Source organism: Haliotis rubra, unplaced genomic scaffold, assembly GCF_003918875.1.
Source record: "Haliotis rubra isolate DU_JTF1 unplaced genomic scaffold, ASM391887v1 Scf436, whole genome shotgun sequence".
Classification (NCBI taxonomy): Eukaryota; Metazoa; Mollusca; class Gastropoda; order Lepetellida; family Haliotidae; genus Haliotis; species Haliotis rubra.
In genome coordinates, this window is record NW_025767120.1 from 702,231 (window position 1) to 725,244 (window position 23,014).

The 23,014-nt window shown below is 35.7% G+C and overlaps 1 protein-coding gene across 1 annotated transcript; it reads left to right on the top strand.

Annotated features, from left to right (window-relative positions):
- On the top strand, positions 1-20,842 carry LOC124289228 (DEP domain-containing protein 7-like). The gene is made up of 7 exons (XM_046725835.1): positions 1-91; positions 16,824-17,023; positions 17,476-17,681; positions 18,082-18,278; positions 18,597-19,129; positions 19,458-19,659; positions 20,575-20,842. The coding sequence occupies exons 1-7, from the start codon at positions 13-15 to the stop codon at positions 20,772-20,774; spliced, it is 1,617 nt and encodes a 538-aa protein (XP_046581791.1). The 5' UTR covers positions 1-12; the 3' UTR covers positions 20,775-20,842.
- The last annotated feature ends 2,172 nt before the right edge of the window (positions 20,843-23,014 follow it).

Below are 23,014 nucleotides of genomic sequence, written 5' to 3' on the forward strand. Positions count from 1 at the left end.
CAAATCAAAGAAATGGCTGTATCGGATTCATCGCCTGAACTTCGGCGCTTTGAAAGAACCATCCCTTTGAGGCAATCGCGTGGGAATATAGGTAAGGCAAAACACAGTTTAATTATCTATATCCAGAGATTAAAATGCTCAGCATGTGATTTCTGGTTCAAACACAATCACTGAAACAACACTGTGTTTACAACATCCACACGTGGCAGCCATTTTTGTTTTATCAACACAGGCCGCATTATAATAAACAAACCAACGCCTTCAGTAGCCTAGGGATTGTTATGTTCAAAAGTCGACTGTTTGCTGAAAACATGTAATAATATCGAATACATAACAGTGAGGTATCACTATTCTTGCACCGGAAAATAACATTTTGTGATCATGTTCAACTTCAGCAATTACCACGTTACTCTTTGTTGCTATATAATAGTATATTGTGCACATACTTGGTACATTGTTTAACATCAACTGGCTTCCTTTTATTTTTAATTTCTACTCTCCATGTATACCATAGCCATGACAGATTAAAGCTTTATTTGACATGTATTTGGGGCCATTCCAATGCTAAACAGCAATTTCACAGATACCCACCAAAATGACCATATAATATATAAATATTTGTGTAAAAATTTAGATTACCAAAATTTACAATTGCAGTTCAAGCAGACATACATAATGCATAGCATATATTATTTATCATCATGAAAATAAAATAATAGTTTTTAATGTGGTTAATTTGTTTAAATTTTCCCTAAACATGTATTAACAAATAGTTAAAGGTCACATGCAACGTAAAATGCAGATTCTGATACCTTTCGGTATGGAAATATGATGGTATAATAAATTAGTTGATCAGCATGTTCCATGCCATTTGGATGCAGCTGACAGTTGATATTCTTTTTCTGTATTTTGGAGAGTACAATGTATATCTGATGTATATGTCATGTATGTCAAACAACGAGTTATAATAATGAAAAATTTTGTTGACAACAAATTGCCTTATATTGTAAGTGAGATATTTCAATGGAGTTTATATTGTCATTCCTGCTTGACAAGAAGTTACTGTCCATACAGCTTGTCTTTATGTACCTCCCGAATTCTCAAATGCTACTAAAAGAAGTTAAAGGTCACATGCAACCAAAAAATCAAACATAATTAAAACACAATTATCACTTCTTCATGACATATAATATGCATTGCTGATTATGAAAAAACAAATAAACAAAATTATAAGCGTATAATCGCAAATCAAAAGTGCAATATTTTGTACTTGGGTTTACCTCCCTCGAAACGAAGCAGCCGGGATACCGAACCCAGTCAGAGCGGCCGGGTGTGCACTCAAGTGTAATGGCTGGTTCATTAGCAGATGCCGTCTTCACGGCTCATTGTGTGTGTATATATAGAGATGTTGGGTTTTGTAAATACATGCTCATTTTTTATGTATAACATTTTGCAATCAACAGACATCATAACATGTCATGTGTTCAAGTATCACACCTGCCTGTCTGTGTAATTACATAATGTGACAGAGACCGAACTCGGGCCATAAATCAATGCGTTTTGTTTATGGTGTATAGCCTGATTGGTGTTAAGTTCAAATTGCATGTGGTCAGTGATCGCAGTTGTGTATTGAATATTGTCATTAGCAGACAGGCAGGCAGACACACAGGTGTCAATAAAACAAGACATTGAGTTTTGTCTGTGACAGCGACATATCTATATCACAGTTAGAAATTGTGTCAACGCTAAATAATGACATTGCTTTTAAGTATCCAACTGAGAAAGTGACTCGGTAAGAAGAAGGTGTGGTGAAATAGACAAATGAAATTATATAAACATTTTATTTACTGTCATAACATATAAAAAGCTCGCGCCTGTGAGATATCAACAAAACATTAGAAAAATAGCTCAAACCAAAGCCTTCACCGAGTATTCACCCGACAACCCGCTTCCAAGTTGCGTGAACCTATTTCACTGTGCACGTGCTATGAGCGCAGCCCAGCTGTTGAAACTCGTATTCCCCAGAAAAGTCTGGGGAAAATTAGTGAAATGTTTGAACTCCGATTTCGCGCGTTTTTTTCATCGTGTTATTTTTCAACTTTATAAGTTGAATTTGCATTTTTGACGCTTTGTTTCGGTAAGTCCATACCGAAAGGTATCAGAATCTGCAAAGTTGTGTTTTACATTGCATGTGACCTTTAACCTTGTTTATTATAATAAATATGATAAATGTTTTAGTCTTTTACACAAATGATCCATATTGATGATATATATTTTTCTTCCTATTGACAGGTTAAGAGACTACCAAAAAAATAATGATGAATGATTGGAATAAACACCCTGGAATCAAGTAGCAATTTTCTCAATCAATTATGTACACTTTTCAGTTATGAACATTAATCACAATCAGTTATCTGACTTTGACTAACAGATAATCATTGGTCGTAATAAATCAGCATGGTCAGAATATCACTCAGACATTCGAATGAGCACGAACAGTCATAAGTGAACAAGTCAGTATATACACTAGGTCAGTGTCATGAAAGTGTTCATAATGAAATAATATCCATACCATCAAATACTGAATCCAAATGGAATGAATTGCCCAATGTCTTTTATATTTTAAATACCTGGTTCTTTGATAAGTATTGTAAAGGGAAATGTGATAAATCAGTGCCAAAAGATGGTGAATATTTTTCTACTGATCATTAAACTTGTATGCAAAGTAATCAAGGTAATTGCTGACAGGGACATTGTTGCTAATAATTGATCTACCATTCCTTTCAAAACAAGTAAAATTTGGTATTCGTGTATCTCTTTTTGAATTCATCATTGTAGTATGTTTGGAAATGTTTCTTAGCAGACAGAGAAAACGTATTTCACTGACTCTATTTCATTTCTATTCCTACCCATGAAGATCCAGGTTAGATTTGATCTTCAGCAACCCATGCTTGTTGGAAACCTCTGTATAATAAAGTCATCACTGACTGATGATATCACTTTGTAAAACATATCTGTTTTAGAAAGTTACATGATAAGACATATTTTATAGCTTACCTGTAACTTTAGCTTTAAGAAGTTTTTTTGTAGCAATCATTAATAGCAACAGACAAATATATTTACCTAAAACTAAGAACGACTCATGAACAATGAGCAGATATGGCGTATATAGCAGATGAAGAGATCTTGACAGATGCTTGTTGCTGAAGCTTAAGCTGAGATACACTAACCATGAAAACAGACATGAATTAATCATTTTAGTCTGTGTTTGTAATTCTTACATATTGTCCTAGGATGATTTTGTAGTACTATTTTGATCTTTTTGTGAAGCTGTTTTGGTTGACTTGTTGCTTGTTTCTGGCCTTTCTGAAGCTTGAAAGTATTTTTTATATAGACATGGTAAATGCTGAAGGGAGGCAAATTGGGGGAAAGTGCTGGATTGTCTTTCTGAAGACCCTGGTTCAATGCCCTGCATGGGCACAATATGCAGAGGTCTAGATAAACTGCATATTTACATAAAATACAATTAGCCAATTAAGATTTAGATGCTTCTGTACACATACACATGAAAAACCTAAAGACGACACATTTTGACTAATTCTGCAAAATTACTCAATGCATCCTTTGACAATTACATATATTTCTGTACTAATCCTATATTTTCTGATGAAATGAAAGCACCTGCACTATAGTGATCAAACAACAAATAAGTTTATATTTTGTGTATTGTTAATTAGACATGTTTATCATATACCTATCTAATGAAGATAATGCATTAAAACATTCTCACATTTACTGTTAATTAACATTTTTTTTATCTACCAATCAAAAATAAAAGGCACTGTGATATACACAGGCAGGGATGTAATAACCAGATGTGTACTACACTTCCTTCCTGGGCTCATAAATGAGTTCTATGGCTTGTCAATATATTTTGAACATGCAAATGATATCAGTCTGGGAGGGAAGAATGTTGGAGTTATGTCCCTTAGTGTCATCTGCTGGGCTAGCTCTCCTGTGACCATGTCTTCTACATCATTATAGATGAGGTGAAAATGTACAAATAGAAACATATAAGACTATAAGTTATAGCGTTTCAGGAGAAGCTAAGTATCTGGTAGTTTTCACTTGATATCCCAAATCATTTCCAGACCCTTTAAATCAGCCTGAAAGCTCTGCATGCGTGCATACGTGCGTGTTGTTATTGTTGGGACCATTTTGCATATTTCACACCAATATATATGCAAAATGGTCCCAACAATAACAATCTGTGAAACACCCAAAGAAAGCTATCAATACGCAAAGTGAATACCCTTGTGTATATACTGTAAGGCTGTTTTAGTAGCTCATGGAGTGCTGAATGTGTGAAAGGAAAGAGAAACTCTATTCAGTTGATATATTGCGTATGTTCATTGTAGCAAGTGTATTTGTACTATAGGCCTTTGGGCCCGAAATACTGAAAAAAATGAATCTGAATCTGATACCTGCATAAAGCCAGAGTTAAATATCAAACAGCGTAAACGTTATAAAGCCAAATATGAAGTGAGGATTAAACAGTTGTAACAAGCAGTTGGATACTGATATAGTGGTGTTCCGATTAATTGAAATAATCGAAGATTGGTCGTAGTGACTAAACGACCAAGCAATCGATCATAATTTCTCATAATCGAACACAAACAATTCTGGAACACTTGTTTTCATTAACAATATTTTTCACATGGTTGTGTTTTGTCTGTTACATTTCGTAAGCACTGCAATCTCATTTCAAGTCATGATTGAATTTATCTTAAAGATTCCAAGAAATGTATGTTCCCAACATACTAGTCATCCTTTAAAGATGTGAAATTTTGCCCAAAAACCCCTAAAAGAACTACATGCTTTTTTCCTTATTTTTATGTGCATTAACAAATTTCATAAATGATGCTAATCAATTATTTTCGATGATTGATCGGTAGTAATGAACCAATCATCAATTATGAGATTTGAACCAATTCCCAACACTATACTGATAGATAAAAATATGTTGCTTTATTAAAGATCTTCATAGGCAGTCTCTAAAGTCACCAATAATATAACTTTGATAACTATTACAATGACTGTAAATGATACAGCTGACATCTGATATATTTGATAAGGGGTCACGTGACATTTAAATGACGTGCTGCAAGTGGAAAAGCCATCTGGATTTGTTTTCTATCATTTTGTAATATGGAATTAAGTTCAAACCAATGTGATAGGCAGAGGACATTTTGATATTACTCTTGTACTTATGACAATTGGGCAATAAATATTTTAAGTTGAGTATTCTGAAAGGCTTCTGATTTTGTTTAAATGTGTCATGAAATCATTGCTTATGGGCTAACAACGAAATGTTGTTATTGTTGTACACATGTACATATGTAATTATGTTTTCCTTGAGGAAGAGAGTGTTTATGGATGGCAACTTCTTTATCATGAAGAACAACGTTTCAGAGTGTACCCTTACACTACAGCTTCTTCAGGTGAATGAAAGCTATGAGGCAGAGAGCATATATGTGTACATGTAAGAACAACAACAGTTATAAGACAAGAGGCAGCCGAAACAATGGAACAAATGGAAGTCCGCACTAACAATTAATTAGTGTTGAAAGGATGCCAACACTTAACAGTTAATTAACGCTGAATAGAAGCCTGCACTTAGCAGTTAGATAGTGTTGATAGATGATGAACAGTGGACAGCTGGAAGGTGGGATTAACTTATAGGGAATATTCAAAGGGCAGATGGGAGGTAGCGGGAATAGATAAATGCAATAGAGATTGACAAATTGAGGCTAGAACAAACACATGGAAGCCAGACCAAAATAAGATTGATAAAGCAATAAGTACAGACAACAATCAAACAATGATCAAAGCAATAAGTCCCAGGTGCTGGGCAGGTGGATTCCGTGGTCGCAGTTCATGGCTGGCTGGTTGGTGTCTCCTGATGCCAATTTCTTCTTGCAGTTTTCTTTGTCACCAGTTATTGTTGGTGGACAGGACTTTGGTGGCTTCCTACATGATGTAATCTTGGTTTTTGAGGATGTGTTCAGAGATGGCGGAATTTCAAGTCTAGTTTGTTGACAGAGGACATGTATTTCTTTGTGTCTGGTGTAAAGGGTTCTGAGGGTTTACTCTGATGTATTGATGGCCGTAGTTGCAGGGGATCTGGTAAATATATCCTCTGGGGTTGGGGCTAGCACTGCTGGGGTCTCTGCCATTCTGCCATTGGCTCGCAGATAGGTCTTGGTGGCCTTGTCACTAGAGAAGGGGACATCTATGTTATATATTATAGATTTTCCTTGTGTTTGTCATAATTTCTGTGTTCTGATTAGCTGGTTTGATCATGTGTTATGGCTGTCAATTCTCAATGAGTGCAAAACATTAAGCTTCTGTGAAATGTCTGGCAATCCCAAATTTTAAACAAAAGGAATGAAAAACTGCTGCTCAAACCTTTGTAAGAATCCCCAATGCTGATTCACAGCCTGCCAATCGTTTCTGAGTTTGAACCTCAATTGAGTTGAGTTGGGCTTTACGTCACATCGGCATTATTCCAGCCATATAGTGATGAGAACAAGTCTGCATTAATAAACAGCTCAATTAACCAAGAAACATACACAATCAATCCTTAAGTAAACATATTTTAGGTTATGAATAAAATATTGGGTGTTAAAAAATCACTCTCAACTGTTGCTATGGATATTCATTGAAGAACAAGTAAATATCTGATCCATGTGTGTTTATGTCACCAATACTGCAAGCACTTAGAGGTGTGCAGAAGTGGACAGTGATGGTTTCAAGGAAAGTCCAATTCGGTCAAGTCCAAAGACTGAATGCAACCTTACAGAAATAGACTGGGATACATTTTGTGTTGTGTAAGCCCAGTTGATGTTGTTCTAAAGAGACGATACACAACCATCACACTTTCAAAAAAAATGTACATGTATTCCCCAGCACATAAAGATGCTGTAGATAAGAGTATTGATGAAATAAATTCAGACCACCATTTCTCATTGGGAAGCATTCATATAATCCCTTTAATTGACTTCTATATGGAGAGGTACATGTATTTTGGATAGCATATTCCAAATAGGAATATCACTGTGAAACCAAAGGACGCTCAGTGGATAAATAATGAAACATAATCTCTATGTAGGATTACTTCTTTGAGAGTCATTGCTACTGCATTAATAACATTGCTAAGCTCTGAAGTATACCTCATTGGGTTTCTAAGATTGGGTTTTTTAGCAATATTCCAGCAAAATCATGGCGGGGGACACCAGAAATGGGCTTCGCACATTGTGCCCATATCGGGAATCGAACCCGGGTCTTCGGCCTACACTTTAACCTCTAGGCTATCCCACCTTCATTTGGATACTGCACACATCACAATAAACTTTATAATGAACCTAGTTTCACAAATCTGTACAAGAAAAAGAAGAAAGCACGCAAAGTCAATGATCTAGCCCACTCAGCAGCTTCCACAAAAATTGGAAGTCTAACAACCAGTTGTCTAGACCACATACTGTGGGTTACCCTCTGATAACTGTCAATTGGTGCGGGTCCCATAAATAAACGTCCAGTTCAGAAGGGACTAGCCTAAAAAAAGTACTGGTAATTGTACTGTCCTTAAAAAAGTGTAATCCCAAATATAACTTATTATAAGTCAAGATTGTTTCTTAAAAAAACATGCTTAAACCATGTAGTTGATGACATGGACATAATGTGGAAATGGGTAGAAAGGAAAGGATATGCAAATTAACTTACTAATAACAGATGAATTGATGTTTGTTTAATGCCGAAGTCGGCAATATTCCAGCTATTTGGCACGGGACTGTAAATAATCAAGTCTGGACCAGACAATCCACTGATCAGTAGTATAAGCATTGGGTTGACAAAGGCCAATTCTAACCTTGATTTTCACAGATACAGAAAGATTGAAATTGAGTATCATTCCCTTCTTATTTGGCAGGACTATTCAGCAAGATCTTTTTTTATTCTTAACAAATTACTAAAAAACATCTCTTTATTGTACCTAGGCTGCTGATATGGCAAATATGTAACAATTAAAAAATGTGAGTTTGAAGATTTCATGGTTATTTCCACATGAAATATTCTGATTTGTCCCAAGTTCAAATAGGCACATGCTATGGTTGTGATGATTATGATGATTTTTATATCAGAGTAAGTATTAGACTAAGCTCATGATGTCAGGTGTGAATTATAACATGTTTATAACGTAAGTTATTCATACTAAATTAATATTGATGCTCAGATGTTTTTGATTCACAGGTCATAGTTTTCTGAAAGAGTATAATGTATTACAAACATAATAGTGGACTAGGATTATATATATACTTTCCCTTCCCATAAAGTTCAAAATATAGAATTTTATGCCTCAACATAGCAATTCAAAAATACAAACCAACTCTTTTCAGTATCAAACAGGAAATACCAAGGATATTGTGTGTACATGTCTTCTTTAATTTGAATTAATTAAGTCCGTCAGGATTAACATTCTAAAAAGAACATGTTTGGGGGGCATATATTTTATTTATAACCCATATACAGACAAAAAAAGGTTTCTACATTTTTCTGTTAATTCAAAAACTTGAAGAATATATGTCAATTTGTTTTGCAACAAGCAGTTGACAGTGTAAATACAGGTCTATTCCGTGTAAATACAGTACTATTCTGTGTAAATACAGTACTATTCCGTGTAAATACAGGACTGTTCAGTGTAAATACAGGACTATTCAGTGTAAATACAGTACTATTCTGTGTAAATACAGGACTATTCCGTGTAAATACAGTACTGTTCAGTGTAAATACAGGACTATTCTGTGTTAATACAGGACTATTCCGTGTAAATACAGGACTCTTCCGTGTAAATACAGGACTGTTCAGTGTAAATACAGGACTATTCAGTGTAAATACAGGACTATTCCGTGTAAATGTAAATCACAGTATACAGGACTATTCAGTGTAAATACAGGACTACAGGACTATTTCAGTGTAAATACAGGACTATTCAGTGTAAATACAGGACTGTTCCGTGTAAATACAGGACTATTCCGTGTAAATACAGGACTGTTCAGTGTAAATACAGGACTGTTCAGTGTAAATACAGGACTATTCCAGTGTAAATACAGGACTATTCAGTGTAAATACAGGACTATTCAGTGTAAATACAGGACTGTTCAGTGTAAATACAGGACTGTTCAGTGTAAATACAGGACTATTCAGTGTTACTGTTCAGTGTAAATACAGGACTAGGACTATTCCGTGTAAATACAGGACTGTTCAGTGTAAATACAGGACTGTTCAGTGTAAATACAGGACTATTCAGTGTAAATACAGGACTGTTCAGTGTAAATACAGGACTATTCCGTGTAAATACAGGACTGTTCAGTGTAAATACAGGACTGTTCAGTGTAAATACAGGACTGTTCAGTGTAAATACAGGACTATTCAGTGTAAATACAGGACTATTCAGTGTAAATACAGGACTATTCAGTGTAAATACAGGACTATTCAGTGTAAATACAGGACTATTCAGTGTAAATACAGGACTGTTCCGTGTAAATACAGGACTATTCAGTGTAAATACAGGACTATTCAGTTTAAGTGTAAATACAGGACTGTTCAGTGTAAATACAGGACTGTTCAGTGTAAATACAGGACTATTCAGTGTAAATACAGGACTATTCTGTTACAGGACAGTGTAAATACAGGACTATTCAGTGTAAATACAGGACTATTCAGGACTGTCAGTGTAAATACAGGACTGTTCAGTGTAAATACAGGACTATTCCAGTGTAAATACAGGACTGTTCAGTGTAAATACAGGACTGTTCAGTGTAAATACAGGACTATTCAGTGTAAATACAGTACTGTTCAGTGTAAATACAGGACTATTCAGTGTAAATACAGGACTATTTCAGTGTAAATACAGGACTATTCAGTGTAAATACAGGACTATTCAGTGTAAATACAGGACTGTTCAGTGTAAATACAGGACTGTTCAGTGTAAATACAGGACTGTTCAGTGTAAATACAGGACTGTTCAGTGTAAATACAGGACTGTTCAGTGTAAATACAGGACTATTACAGTGTAAATACAGGACTATTCAGTGTAAATACAGGACTGTGTAAAAAGTGTAAATACAGGACTGTTCAGTGTAAATACAGTGTAAATACAGGACTATTCAGTGTAAATACAGGACTGTTGTTCAGGACTATTGTAAATACAGGACTGTTGTACAGGTGTAAATACAGGACTGTTCAGTGTAAAATACAGTACTGTTCAGTGTAAATACAGGACTATTCAGTGTAAATACAGGACTGTTCAGTGTAAATACAGGGACTGTTCACAGGACTGTTCAGTGTAAATACAGGACTATTCAGTGTAAATACAGGACTATTCAGTGTAAATACAGGACTGTTCAGTGTAAATACAGGACTGTTCAGTGTAAATACAGGACTGTTCCGTGTAAATACAGGACTGTTCAGTGTAAATACAGTACTGTTCAGTGTAAATACAGGACTATTCCGTGTAAATACAGGACTGTTCAGTGTAAATACAGTACTGTTCAGTGTAAATACAGTACTGTTCAGTGTAAATACAGGACTATTCAGGACTATTGTAAATACAGGACTATTGTTCAGTGTAAATACAGGACTGTTCAGTGTAAATACAGGACTATTCAGTGTAAATACAGGACTATTCAGTGTAAATACAGGACTATTCCGTGTAAATACAGTACTGTTCAGTGTAAATACAGGACTGTTCAGTGTAAATACAGGACTGTTCAGTGTAAATACAGGACTGTTCAGTGTAAATACAGGACTGTTCAGTGTAAATACAGGACTGTTCAGTGTAAATACAGGACTATTCAGTGTAAATACAGGACTATTCAGTGTAAATACAGGACTATTCAGTGTAAATACAGGACTATTCAGTGTAAATACAGGACTATTCAGTGTAAATACAGGACTATTCAGTGTAAATACAGGACTGTTCAGTGTAAATACAGGACTATTCAGTGTAAATACAGGACTATTCAGTGTAAATACAGGACTATTCAGTGTAAATACAGGACTATTCAGTGTAAATACAGGACTGTTCAGTGTAAATACAGGACTATTCAGTGTAAATACAGGACTATTCAGTGTAAAACAGCACTATTCAGTGTAAATACAGGACTATTCAGTGTAAATACAGGACTATTCAGTGTAAATACAGGACTATTCAGTGTAAATACAGGACTATTCAGTGTAAATACAGGACTATTCAGTGTAAATACAGGACTATTCAGTGTAAACACAGGACTATTCTGTGTAAATACAGTACTGTTCAGTGTAAATACAGTACTGTTCAGTGTAAATACAGGACTGTTCAGTGTAAATACAGGACTATTCAGTCATACAATGCATCATTATGATTTGAAAAAAGTTGTATTCAATGAGGCTGGATTGGTAAGCAAGCTCAGAAGGCTGTATATACTGCAAGTCGATACCTCTGTTTGTACTCTCCAGTACAAGTCAACAACATTTTGGTGTATTGAGTAGAACAAGGCAGCTAATTATGCAGGATTTTCATTTTCATATTAGTCTCGACCTCTTGGAATGAAGCATGTGCCAATGAAGTGATTTCAAGATGCCTAAATAACTACCATTTGTGAAATTAGTTTTGCCGTATAATTTAGCATGACAGTGTTCAGACAAATTTCCTCAGTAGGAGAATGAGTCATTTCATGTGTCATTATTATTTGGACAGGAAAAGAAACAGTTCGATACATTTTTGTGTATTCCTGCAAGACAAAGCTGCATTATGTGGAATGTCTTTCATGGTGCTGTTTTTGTTTTGTTTAATGCCAAACTCATTAATATTTCAGCTATATGACAGCAGTTTGTAAATGATAAGATCTGGACCAGATAATACAGTGATTGGCATCATGGCCATTGATATATCCATCAACCAAGGTGGCCTTACCACTCGATCCTGTTAGTCGTCTCTTATGACCAGCATGAGACCAATTCTATCACATATCTTCATAGGTCTTCATAGTGATGAGCATTTAGATTATTACTGAGGCAAGAATGTACAATCTGACAACACCTACTTTCAAACTTCAGATCAACAACAAATTGTAATTGTATTATCTCCAAAGAATGATATGTCTACCAATAGTTTCCGCATCAAAAGCATCAAGCATATAATTCAGTGCTAAATCTCATTGCATAGCCTGTAAATCATAGTGAACCCCCCCCCACACATAATAATGTCAAACACAGACAATATCTTTCACTATGCAATATATCTTTTTGTCAAGCATGCAAAATTTAACAGAGCAGAATGTAAGTAATAATCTTTGAACATACACTACCATGATTATGTTCTTCTATGGACCTTTGATCTCCCAGAAAAAGCAGTGGAATGACTGACCTATGGAAAACCTGATGATAAAATCATAAACTGCCATTCAGGTACCTGTATTGCGATACATATTGCCATATTTTGGGAGCTTCAGTGTTTCACATGTGATGTTGATGCAGTCTCAATATAAATTTGGGTAGTTAGGGATTTTCTTGTTTGTACAATTTATAGTATGTACAGTGTGCCATGTTGTCTATTAATTACAGAGGGAAACATCAGTTGGTAATGAAAGATTTTCATTAAAAACTACAGAGATAATGAAAACTTCTTCGTTTTTACACAATATTACGCGTTCTCTGAAAAAACATGCAGTGCATATTGTTTGAAAAGCATATTGTGGTATACCTGTTTATTGTGCAGTGCTAAAACTCTGTGAAAACTCACAAAAAAGTATAAAACATGTTCAGGCAATATATAATAAAACAAATATTAAAGTTTGTTGATGTAAGTACTTGTACTTTTACCTATGCATTAGATTCCTTTCTTTATCATCTGTCAGGTTTAGCTCCATAGTTAGCAAGGGTTAGTTTCAGTCAGACAAGTGTTAAGGATGGAAGAGTCTGAGGAGTACTAAGATCTGTTACTAAGCTTGTTTATAACACTTGATCACCACGTAAACTTAGCCACTAAACCAGTTTTCTGTGGGCAGAGAAAATCCCTTCTGGGGCAGAGGTAATCAGTAATCCCCCCCCAGAAATATTACTACTGGTTCAATTCTGCTAAGCCAATCGCAATATTTAGAAGCTGAAGGCAGTTTGTTCTGTATCTAAAGGGAAAGGAAAACATCTTTTCATGGAAGTAAAAACATTGCTTATGCCGGGGTGTATTGCAACTAATTATGTGCGGATAAGGAATTGGAACACACCGATGTCACTGTATTGATTAGTAGGAGATTAGCTTCACCTGGGAGACAATGGAAATAATTACAGGAAGCATGGGATTTGCCTTTATCCACTCTAAACTGGTGTTTGTACAAGTGATAAACATTTTAAATTGTGTTATGACAATATTGTATTAGCCCAGACTGGGGCTGAAGCACTGCCACATGTTCTATTGTTCAAGGAGACTAGCATTATGTAACCCTCATCCAAAACAGCCAATCAGGAAAGAGGTTGACCCAGTCAGCCCAGTTGGGGATATAGGCTATATATACAACTTTCACCTTACTGACAGTATACTGTAGATATCTCTCTAATACTTTGGATTTACTTCGTGTGATATATACAATCGTCATGGTGAATAACAGATCAGGTTAGTAAATCTTGACTGATTATGTTTATTTGGTTGTTTCTTATTAGCAGAACTGTTGACAACCCATGACATGACAAGATGGGGCTGTTTGTCTTTTAAAATAATGTAATACTTATTGATTTTGGTTTTCAGAAAGCAGTAAGCAAAGTGTCAGAGTTAATTTGGTGTTGATAAATTTCCAGTTACAAGTCATATTGTAATTTAAAGTTACGTTTACATTTAACAAGTTACTTTTACTTAGAAAATATGTAGACGTTTCAGTAGAAGCAGCACAAACTGTTGCATATGTTTAAAGGTTATTTATAATTCATTTTCCAGAAACATTAAATATTCAATATGGTCTTTATTTTGCTCAGGGTGCTTAATAATAAAATGGAAAACACTGATAATTTTTAAAAATTATGATCAAATTAATCTTAAACAAGATTAGTTGACATTTAGATGCTTCTTTTTACATGTTTTCACATAGATATTTTTGTGAATGCATCTGGTTCATTCCAATTTCAGCTAAACAGTTAATTTCCATTAACCTGTCCCTTAGTTTTCATATGTCCCATGAAGATGCCTAAACTGTTTCAACATTTGATATATTATTAATTTTCAATTAAAAGATTAAGTAAATATTCAATAATGTCTGTTTTGATTATCAACAAATTATTAAAATTCATATCAAATATTGTGCCTAGGGTGCTAATATGGCAATAAATATTCAATAAGATCTTTTTTTATTCTTAACAAATTACTAAATTGTACCTAGGCTGCTGATATGGCAAATATGTAACAATTAAAAAATGTGAGTTTGAAGATTTCATAGTTATTTTCACATGAAATATTCTGATTTGTCCCAAGTTCAAATAGGCACATGCTATGGTTGTGATGATTATGATGATTTTTATATCAGAGTAAGTATTAGACTAAGCTCATGATGTCAGGTGTGAATTATAACATGTTTATAACGTAAGTTATTCATACTAAATGAAAAATATTGATGCTCAGATGTTTTTGATTCACAGGTCATAGTTTTCTGAAAGAGTATAATGTATTACAAACATAATAGTGGACTAGGATTATATGTATACTTTCCCTTCCCATAAAGTTCAAAATATAGAATTTTATGCCTCAACATAACAATTCAAAAATACAAACCAACTCTTTTCAGTATCAAACAGGAAATACCAAGGATATTAAGTGTACATGTCTTCTTTAATTTGAATTAATTAAGTCCATGAGGATTAACATTCTGAAAAGAACATGTTTGGGGGGCATACATTTTATTTATAACCCATATACAGACAAAAAAAGGTTTCTACATTTTTCTGTTAATTCAAAAACTTGAAGAATATATGTCAATTTGTTTTGCAACAAGCAGTTGACATGCCAGAATTGACTACCTAACCCTGACAGGAATATAAGTGACATATGACTAATGTTTAATAAGATAATTGTTCAGGTCTACATAAGTTAATAATTTCCTGCACTTTGTTATAATCATCTGGATATAGGATTATTATGCAGTGGCAATAATGTGTTTTTGGTAAGGTACTGTAATTACCTTATTCAACATTGTGTGATGGAACGTAAACATGTTCCCTCACACACATGGTACATAATAATTTGATGTATTTTAACCTTTTAATCTGTGACAAGAATACTTTACCTCATGTATTTGTCTTGTCAGCTGGTGCTACAATGAAAAGATCTACCTCCATCTGACATATATAGCTGTCATTGCTATGGCACATAGTTGAAACAACCTGGAAGAGTATTCTTGCCATTCCAAATCACAATCCAATCTGTTTCACTTGTCAGGCTTCTGACATGCTGTTGTTGCAATTAACTCATCACTTATGGGTGACACTCATTGACAGCAGTCCACATTGTTTCCTCATTAGCTAATTGAGCTTACCTGAAACGACAACTTGCTTTGATAAACTAATTAAGGTGTTGAGACAGTAGTTGACTTGTTTGGTGGCAATGAGTGAACTCATTTCACCTGGCACAGGTAGTTAATTAGAGCTGTGGGAGGTTGATGGCAGATGCATCCAGAACCTTCACACAGTCAACAACACATCATGGGTGGGTACTTTAGCTGAAGCTGACTCTGAATCAGTGGACATCATGGAATCGCTTTTAAGCTGATTTTCGTGACCAGGGTCTAATATCAGCGTATTTTGTAGCTTTAAAAGATTTGAGGTCATTTTAAATCTTTTTGCATTGTTCTATCTGAATGTCCATTTCACATAATCATTATTGGAATTTTGTCCATTTTATTGAGAGATATTAGGAAAAGTGCCATGATCAATTGTTGGAAGAAGTTTATGTGTATATACACTGAGACAGAGTATTGTTGTTGATAAAACCATTGTGCAGCTGAAAGTAAGGGGAAATATTTAAATTTAAGTAAACTGAGTATAATTGATAAAATCAGCTAAAAGCATTGTCGGTAGAAATAATGCAAACATCTTTGTGAAGCCTGGTTCAATAGGTTGTAAAAATCCTGAAGTCCCCCCATAAACCAGCAGCCCTGTATTTAAAACTGTACGGTTATGCAACTACAAAGGAATTAAATCACTATCCATGTTGTGAACTTCTTGGTAATTACAGACCATAGAAGTAAGTGACACTTGAGGTAATTATGACTGTAGTTTTTACAGCTCACAATAGCCCAGGTACACCTCATTGTGTGGGGGTGTTAATCCAGTCGCAGCGTGGGTGGAATAACAGTGGATTATACAGCATGGATGATAACAATGTACTGGCTACATGGTATTTAAGCAGATATGAATACACTGCCTATACAATCTGTTATTATTGGACGTCCAGCAGAGATGTAGTATTGTACTATTGTGACTGGGCCTTTGTAGTTTTTTGATATTTGTGGTTATTCAGGTGAGCTGTTAAGCTTTCTGTGAAGGATTAAGATCTGAAGTGTTGCCATTGAAATCAAGCATTTGTTTAAGAATTTCTTTATACTGTTATTTGTGCTGAGGAATTTTGTGAATTATAAAACCAAAATGAGGTTTACATAAAGACAGTGAGTTATTCTGAAGAACATTTCAGATCCATTTATGCACTCTGTGGTATGGTATTTTCAGTTGTATTTTTATTGTTATTTCAGGTCCTTTCCGCGCCACACAAATATGGAACGAGATAATCTCTCATGTGAAGAGCAAAGTGGAGCTGAAGCGTCGTCGTTACAAGATGAGACACTATGACAACACATTCACAGGCACAGATGCTGTGGATGTTGTCCTGCACTATCTCCTGAGTGACAAAGAAACATTCTGTACAGACCTGTCCAGGGACAAGGCTGTCAAGGTAGGTCATGAGTGTACACATGATGACAATATCATGTCGGTTGTTATGGAAAATATGACAGGTAGATTAAGGAGGGCCAGCTGTTTCCTCCAGTTAATATATACACCATTCACTCCAGTGTATGAGAGCAGCCCACTTTCATTATTTTCTTGATTGAACACTGAGTTGCCCTCATGCAGCTGTAGATGTAAAGAAGCTTGAGTCGCTAATTATTTCAACAGACTATGATTAACGAATATTTACACACCAACCCTTGTGAAATTGGGACATGGTTGACCCAGTTGCATCACATGTAAATGGATATTTGGAATAAAATAAACATGAAAATAAGCATGAAATTGAGCATGTAAAAACTCAATGGATTATTAGAGGAATTGTTACTTTACACATGTTTACTTCTTCACAGTACTGTATGACCATTTACTCAATTCCAGTATTATCCTATGTTGCAGGTGTGCCAGATGTTAATGAACCAAAATGTGTTTGAGCCAGCCAGCTGCAGGTCCAGTGAAGCCAAGAAACTGTTTGAGGACAGTAATAATAAACTGTACCGATTTGTTGACTCTGACAAGGAAAACAAGGATGAAAGTCAGGACGAAAGCGAAGCATCTACAATGGATGATTCTTCTGACTTCAAATCTGGGAAAGATCATATGAGGTTAGCTCATGCTGTCCACCCCAGGGTAGTCAGGCCCAGATCTGTACTCGCAACGGACAGATTGTCTGATACCTTATTGTAATTATATAAACATGTGGTGTACATATTGCTTTCTTATGTGCCATACTGCGGAGAGTTGAAGGACCACATAGCTTCAACTTTGATGTGACTAATCTTCAAGATCTCTTGTGTATATTTATATATGTAAATGTGCTATGATTGTGTATATTTTGAAAACATGTATCTATTTACATTGCCTTGAATATTAATAAACATCTAATATTTTAATTTGTCATTTGTTGTACTACTATAACTCAAACAACTTGTTGGGAAGTGTACCTTACATGAAGCAAGCAACGGGTTCACAAAACATGCACTCATTATGTCTGCTTGATTTCAGAATCAACCCAGCATTTGAGCCTGACCTACTTGAGGATGATCTGTTGTGTAACCCGCTGGCGTTGCAGCAGTCAGCCTCTGTCATGCAGGAACTCATCAAACTAGGCAGCTCTATACGATGTAAAAGTGCCAGTTCTCTCAAGTCAATTGATCTCAAACGTACACGGTCGGAAGACAGTCAGGAAATATCACCAGAAGGTAAACATGTTGATGAAAAAATAGTTCAGACGTTCAAAGCATGGTTTCTATAATGCTTGACAATCTCATTGAATAAAACTTGGAATGACATGTTTACTTCATTCACTGAAGCACAATGAGAAAAAGTGGTCTTGTTGGTTTTTATTGTGAGGGAAAATTGCAGCTTCTTGGAAACCTCAGGGCAAATGCATTTTGAATAACAAGAAAAAAGTACTTTCTACATTCTAGACATACACCAGTGATACTATTTGATACTAATGTATGTACTGGTCTTGATAAACTTTGACCAATATTGTGAACTGCTTTTTCTCCCAACAGTGGTGGAGGAGACCTGGAAGGAGATAGCCCTGGCTGAGCTTCTGACAATAGTGGACATTATGTTCCTTGATGGTATCCTTAGTGAGGAAAAAGAAAACAAGCGCCAGCAACGTCGTAATGTCATCATCTCAAATGTTGTTGCCAAACACAGTGTTGTGCCCTTCCTGGAAGGTTCAGACACAACTGACTGCGTCATGCAGGCAGCTTTTGACTGTATAGAATGTCTACCCAAGGGAATGGCTCTCCTATCTGATGATACCCTTAAACAGACAGGGACACAAACAAAACTGAAACTGTTCAAGATTATTTCCAAGTATTATCAGGACCTGTCAGACCCTCTACTTCCGGAGAGGTTTTTTGATTTGCATATGGCTATACTGAACCTGATACTGACTGGGAGAGAGGAGACTGGGCTGCTGGCTCTAAAGCTGGATGTGGTGCTCTTGCCATGGGCAGTTCGTGAAGAGCTGCAGAGGTTACTCAAGTTTATGTTGGCAATTGCCAAGGATAACACCTTCAAGATTGATGAACAGGTAGGCATGAATTAGTGCATTTATCAAATGTCTGAAGACAATATGCTTGTTTTCAAAGTATTGCTGTCAGAAACTATATGATAAATCAAGTTACTCTTCTCCTAATTCTGGTTTGTGGTTGTGACATTACTATATATAAGCAGGCAATAACTTCATCTGCAATTTCTGCAGTATAATGACAGGCTTGCAGCCAAATAAGGCTGAAATACTTTCATCACATAAGACCAGTATTCAAACATTTGTTTCTGTTTTATAGTGAATGTACTTGTCAAAAAAGTTTGTGATTGGGAATAATTTGTAATTTCTCTAATTGCATTTTTTTTTGTAGGAGACAAACGAAGTGATAGTTTTGAGAACATTCAGTGGCTGCATCTTTAAGCACAAGGTGTTGTCATCCAGTGTTGGAGCAGAGCTGGTGCAATTCTTCCTCAACCACCTCTCTGATATCTTCATTGTTCCACGTTCCATCAGACAGAAAGTTGCCTTCCGACTATATCAAGTCAAAACAGGCATAATGGAGATAGTCAGTGGTGAGGATCACAACATTCTCTATACTTTACTGAAACAATATATACAGCTTTATTAAGTTCATATTACTACCGACCGCCTCCGTGGTGTAGTGGTTAGAGCATCCGCCCGGAGAGCAGAAGGTCGCGGGTTCGATCCCCGACCGCGTCATACCAAAAGATGATAAAATATGGTACTTGTTGGTCCCTGCCTGGCGTTCGGCATTAATGGGTACAACAAGGACTGGTCGGCTCGGAGTCAGTATAATGTGTCTGAGTGGGATATTCATGCTTCACTGCGGCGTGGTATCTCAGTGGGCTAGCACTATAAAACCAGCTTAAGTCAGGGCTAGTACAAGCAGCCGCACATACACATACACACGCATGCACGTCGTCATATGAGCGAAATATTCTCAAGCACGACGTTAAACCCTATTTCATCTCACCTCACCTCAAATTACTACCGGAACCATGAAGATCTGGGCTAGAATTGATCTTCAGTAACCCATGCTTCTCGTAAGAGGCGACTAATGGGATCGGGTGGTCAGACTCGCTGACTTGGTCGACACATGTCAATGTATCCCAATTGCTCATGCTGTTGATCACTGGATCACTTGTCCATTTACAGACCGTCGCCATATAGCTGGAATATTGCTGAGTGTGGCAAAAAACCAAACTTACTCACTCCCTACCATAGCTATTTTATTGAAGGGTGTATCAGTAGAAAATGTGACTTTCACTTTTTACTAAAGAAAAAGTAGTCTCATTTTGGCAATTGCATTTTGGTGAAATTGTAGTAGGATGGGTTAGTGGATTGTGTTTGATGCCTAAATGAATACAATGAGTCCCCCACTGGAATATTACAGACATTGATATACATATATGTTGTGAAAGCTTACCTTTGACTCTTTAATGAGTATAGATGTATTTTGTCCCCAGACTCAACATTCTGCAGCCGAGTTACCCAGGAGGAATATCAGAAGCAGTCTCAAGATGGAACAAAGGAAGCCCTCATAGAAATGATGAACGCTGTATTAGATGATACACAAGTGCCCCTCAAAGAAAAGAAACAAAGATTAAAAACGTTTCAGAAGATATATCCAGCTCTTTATGAAAAGTACTTCCAGGGACTAATTTGAACAACTGCAGTTTGAAATGCTGATGGTGCTATAGACAGAATTGTACAAATGTATGTACAGTGTCAACTTGTTTTCCTTGATGACTGATCAGGTCTCCAAGTTTGATGCTTTGCAAAGAAAAGGTGCCGTAAATGTTACATTCAGGCATGAAAGGAGATGAAGGTCAAACAAGTATATACATCTGAAAAACTATGTTTTGAACAAAATGTAAATGAAAGACAAAACACTGCAGAAGGGCTTGGAATAGGAAACAAATCCAAATATTTTTCTGCTTGTGTGCAGATATAAAATCAAGTATCAAGTGCTGTTGGCTGTCTGCTGTCTGTATCAGAACATGATTTGTAAGATACTTACAGTGTTTATTTATCAAAGGTTGTGTTTATGGTTGTGAATTCTGCAGTTTTTTAGATATAATTTCCTTAATATTAGTGTCAAGGGAGGTTGAAATGTGTGTATCTGGTGTTAGTACGTCTCTACTTCTGAAAGAGCATTTACTTTGCATCCTCTGTTACCATGCAGTTCTGGAACTTAGTGCAATACCCACACCTTGCCAAAAATTAATAGCAACTTTCATATCTGATGAACTTCCTTCAGTAGCTTGAGGTGGTTTTACCTGTTAGACTTGTTTCTTTGAGGTTAGCAAAAGTCTCATGGTCTTTTCTTGCAATGTCATTCTTGGAGCAAGTGGAGGCCCTACAATTCAGGGCAGTAATGTAGGCTATATTCCTGTTATCAATGAAGAGCCACAGTAAGACAGGCACATTACCCTATCAGCATATGCTCAGCAAAAGAGGCTAATTGTTTGATCATGTGAAATTTGATTTCTTGATTTAGGCTGACATATTTTCCAGGCTTGCTTGCTTGCCAACCCTTGCTTTTGCTATGGATATTCAGAAGACATACCTTGTTGCTTACTGGAGAGTGTAACTAGTCTTGTCTCAGGTCAAATCTTCACTTGTCTATTTGATTGAAATTATTACCTTTTTTGCTCATTATTAAGCAATGCAGATTTTATTCTAGTTTTGGGATTATATGATGTAAGTGGTGGTCATTTTGTTCTCAAAGTGCAATAGCATTCATCTTCATTTATTCCCCATAGAAATGTGGTATCATTAGTCAAAGATCTATTTCATAAATTCCTAAAACTGGACAATTATTATAAAAACGGTTTTGTTCTCATTGTGATTCTCATGCAAAGTTCTGCCCCATCTTATTTGAAAATATGAATCGAGGATTTGGAATGCTGAGTTGCATCAATCATATTAAACATCAGGTATCCAGCTTTGTTGATCTCCTGTAGTAATACTCTGTCTCAAATTCCTAGAGCTCAATGGCCATTTTAGCTGACTTGTTTTAATAATTTATTTTGATATTACTGGTATGTAATTATATATGTCTGTACATATAAATTGTTTTTAGGGCATTTTATGGAAAACAATGAAAACTGTAAAAAGAAAGCATATATTGTTTAAAGGGATCTCAATTGTTGAAGTGAAGAACTGAGTGTGATATTTTCATAATCAAAACAATGTGTGATAACATGTAGAAATTGTATATATAAATCTCCATTTGTAGCTATGTACAGGACTGACTGACTGTTTCAGTACCAATAGTGCTATTGTATTGTTTTTTGTAAATAAAAGTATATTAACCAAATGTTTGTAATCCCTTAATAAGACATATATACATGGACATAATGAATAAACACCTATACAATATTTCATGATATTTTTGCTTTTCCCAGCTAGATTTATATTGTTTCACTTTTCTGGCTGGATCAGCAAGTTGCAGTCAATCTTACCCTTTGTCAGCTGTGTACATGGGCTTAAAATGACAACACCTACAAGCTTTGTCATTGAGTCCCCCTTTGAAGCATGATTTTTTAACCTGTAATAGACGTACTGAACTTTCTGAATATCAGTATGCACGTGCATTTCGTGTTACATCAGAAAACGTTGTTTTGGATTTTTTTTTGTGACATTTAGGCGATTCGTTAACTTGTTTCGGCGTTTGTTCCGGAAAGGATGGGTCTTCACCTGTGTGACATGGCTCAGTATGGTTTTAGCACTTCAATTTTACTTTTGTGAATTTTTTCACGCAGTATTTTACGGTGTATTATTTATTTTGAACACTATAGTCTGTTTGCGGTGAAAAGGTACCGATGAATTTCACTTTAAACAAAAAAGTAAATCAAATAAAGTGAAATTAAGATTGCGAATCCTCATAATTTTACCTTGCGA

What these genes read in the sequence shown, in the direction of transcription:
- LOC124289228 (XM_046725835.1), top strand. Translation starts at nt 13, where the DNA reads ATGGCTGTATCGGATTCATCGCCTGAACTTCGGCGCTTTGAAAGAACC. An exon ending in GCAATCGCGTGGGAATATAG is followed by an intron (nt 92 to 16,823) that starts GTAAGGCAAAAC and finishes TTGTTATTTCAG; the next exon opens with GTCCTTTCCGCGCCACACAA. An exon ending in TCTGGGAAAGATCATATGAG is followed by an intron (nt 17,682 to 18,081) that starts GTTAGCTCATGC and finishes GCTTGATTTCAG; the next exon opens with AATCAACCCAGCATTTGAGC.